The sequence below is a fragment of the Bidens hawaiensis genome, unplaced genomic scaffold (genome assembly GCF_021521415.1).
Source record: "Bidens hawaiensis isolate Kalapana, Puna unplaced genomic scaffold, B.hawaiensis_p1.1 tig00044222_1, whole genome shotgun sequence".
In the NCBI taxonomy this organism is placed as follows: Eukaryota; Viridiplantae; Streptophyta; class Magnoliopsida; order Asterales; family Asteraceae; genus Bidens; species Bidens hawaiensis.
In genome coordinates this window covers 80,520-84,880 of record NW_027497855.1, presented here as the reverse complement: position 1 = coordinate 84,880, position 4,361 = coordinate 80,520, and the positions used below count along the sequence as shown (strand labels likewise).

Genomic DNA, 4,361 nt, shown 5'->3' with positions numbered 1-4,361 from the left:
ATGGAAGAGGATTCACATTCATCTCAAAACTACAAGCAAGAACAAGAAACTGAACCACAAAACCACTCAAAATTCAGCAAATCTCTTCAAGTAAGCCTACTTCATTTCACTTTCAATTAACAAATAATAATTTGTCGTAAGAAACCAGATAGGACGACACATCAATACAAACCGACCCATAAAAAAACCATCTTTTTATTGAGTGTTTGAATGCAGGAATTGAAGGATTTATGTTCACAGCTTCATGCAGCAGCAGGATACTGTGAATCCAGTTTTTTAAATTCTAGTAATAAGCATTTGTAAGTCTTTCCTTATTTATTTATGTATAATAAGTTTTTGATATATTTATACGATAGTACGATACTATCTATGTCACATATAAGCTGTCATTATCGTTGTATCTACTTATATTCTTGAATGTACTTTCAAAAACATTTAATATATCCATTTGAACTAGTCGGTTACTTGTAACCGGTGAACTACATGGTCGGAGTAAATTTATCTCTCTTTTTTGTTGAAAAGACGGTATATTTTTTTTATATTAGTCTACGTATATATTTTTCTTATAATAGTCTACGTGCGTATTTTGTTGAAATTGCAAATACACATTAAAAGATGTAGTTTCATATTAAGTTATATAAAGTATATATTATTTAGAGTAAACTGCGTTATTCGTCCATGTGGTTTGTCCAAATATGTGGTTTTAGTCCAATAGTTTCAATTTTGCGATTTTCGTTCCTGTGATTTCATTTCACTTGCAATTAAACCCGGATTCATTAACCCCGTTAAGTTTGGTCGTTAAACTCATCAGCATGCCCCTCACGTGAGGGGCAATTTTGTCCTTTTTCTCCCCAAATAAACCCCAATCTTAATTCATAAGCCCCCTCACGTGAGGGGCACGCTGATGGGTTTAACAACCAAAGTAATGGGGTTAATGAATCCGGGTTTAATTGCAAGTGAAATAAAACCACAGTGACGAAATCGCAAATTTGAAACTATTGGACTAAAACCGCAGATTTGGACAAACCACAGGGACGAAAACCACAGTTCACTCTGTTATTTATGACGTTAGTCCAACTAGTGGAAGATAAGACGGTCGATTTAATAACCAGTCCAGTCTAGTTTTTCTTAGAGAAACGAGAAACGTTGTTTTTTTCTTTTATATCTTATTTTAATAGAAGAAAAAGACCATACTACCCTTCGGTACAACACTTGCTTCATGATGTACAACATACAAAGCACAAATAATAATAATAATAATAATAATAATAATAATAACAAAAGTTTACATGTAGAGTTGTGGAGAGCACCAAGGAGTATGTGTGTAGGGCAGTGGTTGCAGTTGTGGATCATCTTGGAAGTGTTTCAGCCAATCTTGACCACCATATTTCTGAAGCAGAATTAGACACAATCTCTCAATATGAAGTCAGAATTAATCTTTTAAAACAGGTTTGTTGTTATTTTGACTTTTTTTTAGTCAACACTTGTTATCAAATATTAGAAGTATTTAACCATTTTGTTATTATTAACCCCAACACTTTTCCACTTTCAACTTTGGTCTCCGGTACTTATCATTTTACGAATTTTTAGGTAACGTTTTGGTCTAAATTTTGCGAGTTAACACGATGCGTGTGTGTAGTTCAACGTTTTTACGTTTATTTTCCCTGTTTAACGGCTCCGTCGCAATGCACAGGTCCTAAGTCGACTTAGTTATTATTTTCTATGTTTACGTTTCGGTCCAGTTTTTACATGTTAACACACCGAAACAGGCGTGCGTGGTTGAACGTTTTTACGTGTACTTTTCATTTAGTGTGGGTCCAATGTCGCATTCAACACATGTGTTCGATGAAACCTGTCGCTTCAGCACATGTGTTTGACAAAATGTTTTTTAGTTACTTTTTCATGGTTTTACGTTCTTGTCGCAACGCAAGGTGCTTATTTCTAGTTTTATTAGAAACTAGCGTTCTGCCCGTTGCGGTTGCGCCGGGGTGGATAGGTAAAACTTAGGCAGTGGTAAAACCCAAGCATTGAGTATGCAAGTCAACGAGAATTCGGCAAGTGTCGGTTATGTGCCTTATTGTACCGGAACTAAAACCAAAATATTCAACGTTTTTTTGGTCGGTAAACCTGGGCGGTGGTAAAAGCCGAACGTTGTTGGTCCTGGGCATTGAGGTGGTAACTCGACATGAATTTGGTCGGTTTCGGTAACATTTGTTACAGTGCACGAGCTAAAAAAAGGGGGAAATATAAACCCGAGCGTTGAGGTTGTGAACACAAAATTGGTGTTTGGTCGGCTTCCGTTATGTTCGTTACGGTATCTTAACTAAAGAAAACCCAAATGCCAAGGACAATGCGGTTCCGCCAAATGGATTAATCGAGACTTAGCGACACTAAAGTCCTTAATTAAATTGTTACATAGTAATTATAGCAAATTTAATAATATTTTGACACTAATTTTAAGAAAAAGGTTTTTGGACTATAAAAAATTACACACATAGCATTTCACTTCACTTATACCGGCAAGAAACTAATTAACATGCCCCTTAAAGAATTTCTTTAGGCTACATGCAGTGGGCGACAAAACCACAGAAAATAGGGTGATTTTTGGGCTGAACACCGCCTCCAGGCGATAAATGGGACGATAGGGGGAGGGGGGGATTGTTTTTCATCGCCTGTATTGTGTGTGTATTATTATTATTATATATGTTGTGTGTGTGATATATATATATATATATATATATATATATATATATATATATATATATATATATTGGGCTACAACATTATTACACCTGAAAAACAAAAACTCACACTTTGCTGACTAGGCGTCATATGGTGTAAAACGGTCCATTTTGTAGTCACTCCACTCCACATAGTCTTATAAAAAATGTTATTTTTTTAAAAATTAATTAGTAAAAGTAGTCAATTAAATGATAATATTCACTATATTTAAAATTTATTTTTATTCAACCAGAAACTTTCTCTCTCTCAAGAATATATAGACAAGCTTGCTCTAGCTAAACTAACATGGAGACCAGACATCCCACGATACAATTCTCGTTATTTAAAACCTCGTAAGATCTTTGTCTTTATTACTTTGACAACATTTTATTATATCTATATTTATGACATATATCTTTTTATTAATTTGTTAACATGATTTTTATTTTTCCACCAGCCGTCTCAGATGTTTTGATTCAAAACTCAAGTGGCGAGATTGTTGCAAACACTGAAAATAATAAGCATGAATTTAAAATTGACGAGGAAGTTCCGCTTTTCTTTTACACTTGTATATACAAGTCGTCACCTCAATATGGTGAATATGATAACGATGACAAGGCAACCGTTTCCTTGTCGCTTTCAGGTAGTAATCTAATATCTGAACAATAAATATTTTAGCAGAGCCAGACTCAAGAATTTTTATTACTAATGTCATTGTTCAAAAATGTTTTATTGAATTGGTGTTACGATATTACTTACTTATCGGGTAACTAACATGAAAAACAAGCATATGATACTATATACCACATATTTTGTTTTACGAATGTTTTTTGACAGATATTCGGTGACTTAATATCTTTTTATATGATTATAGCTTTGCCAGTCCGCGATAACTTGTCAAACCAACCAAAACCTCCAGTCCCATCGTTCCAGTTACAGGTAATGAGTATTCCTATAATCAGCCAAAACCATATATTCGTTATTTTCACAACTTGTTAATTGTTGGTCGAAATTTCTACAGGAGAAGCGGACAAATAGACGTGGTGCATTCTCTAGGAAGTCGATGACAAGTAGTGAGATCTTATCGATCATTAGAAGGAGAAAATGATGTTGGAGTCGTTTGTTGTGTGAGATTCAGTATTAGTGTGGGATTTATATTGTTAATAAATTATATTTTTCATCTTATGTTGTCTATAAATATTATAAATATTTTCTTTTAGAAAACTATAATTACGATTTAGCTTAAACTGTTTTATACTTAAAATCATACAATTATATTTTTTATTATTTTATATTTACTCGATCCCAAAGGTGAGAAATATGAAATTAAATAATTTTTTTATTGAATAGAGCATTATCTTACATCAAGAAAATTAAAAAAAAAAGAATAAAGAAATTATTTAGTAACTACATCATTCTTTTTCAATAATTTAAATTTACTGATCGAATGTTTTACGGCTTCGATCTTCTTATCATTGTACAAGGATATATGGAGCTTAATATGTTTGAAAGCACGACATCACGCTTTTTTTTTACTGTTATTATTACCGTATTCGCTACTAGGTCATCCATAATATCACTATACCTTCCCTATTCATTGCGGATGGTTATTCATCAGCACTAGTTTAGCTTACGATGTG

At 33.3% G+C, this 4,361-nt stretch overlaps 1 protein-coding gene across 1 annotated transcript; it reads left to right on the top strand.

Moving 5' to 3' along the window:
* Positions 1-3,871, top strand: LOC143594823 (protein ABIL2-like). Its single transcript, XM_077074039.1, has 7 exons — positions 1-90; positions 217-299; positions 1,296-1,449; positions 2,975-3,074; positions 3,179-3,364; positions 3,596-3,660; positions 3,743-3,871. Exons 1-7 carry the CDS (start codon positions 1-3, stop codon positions 3,827-3,829), a joined length of 765 nt encoding a protein of 254 aa, XP_076930154.1. The 3' UTR covers positions 3,830-3,871.
* Positions 3,872-4,361: the final 490 nt, after the last annotated feature.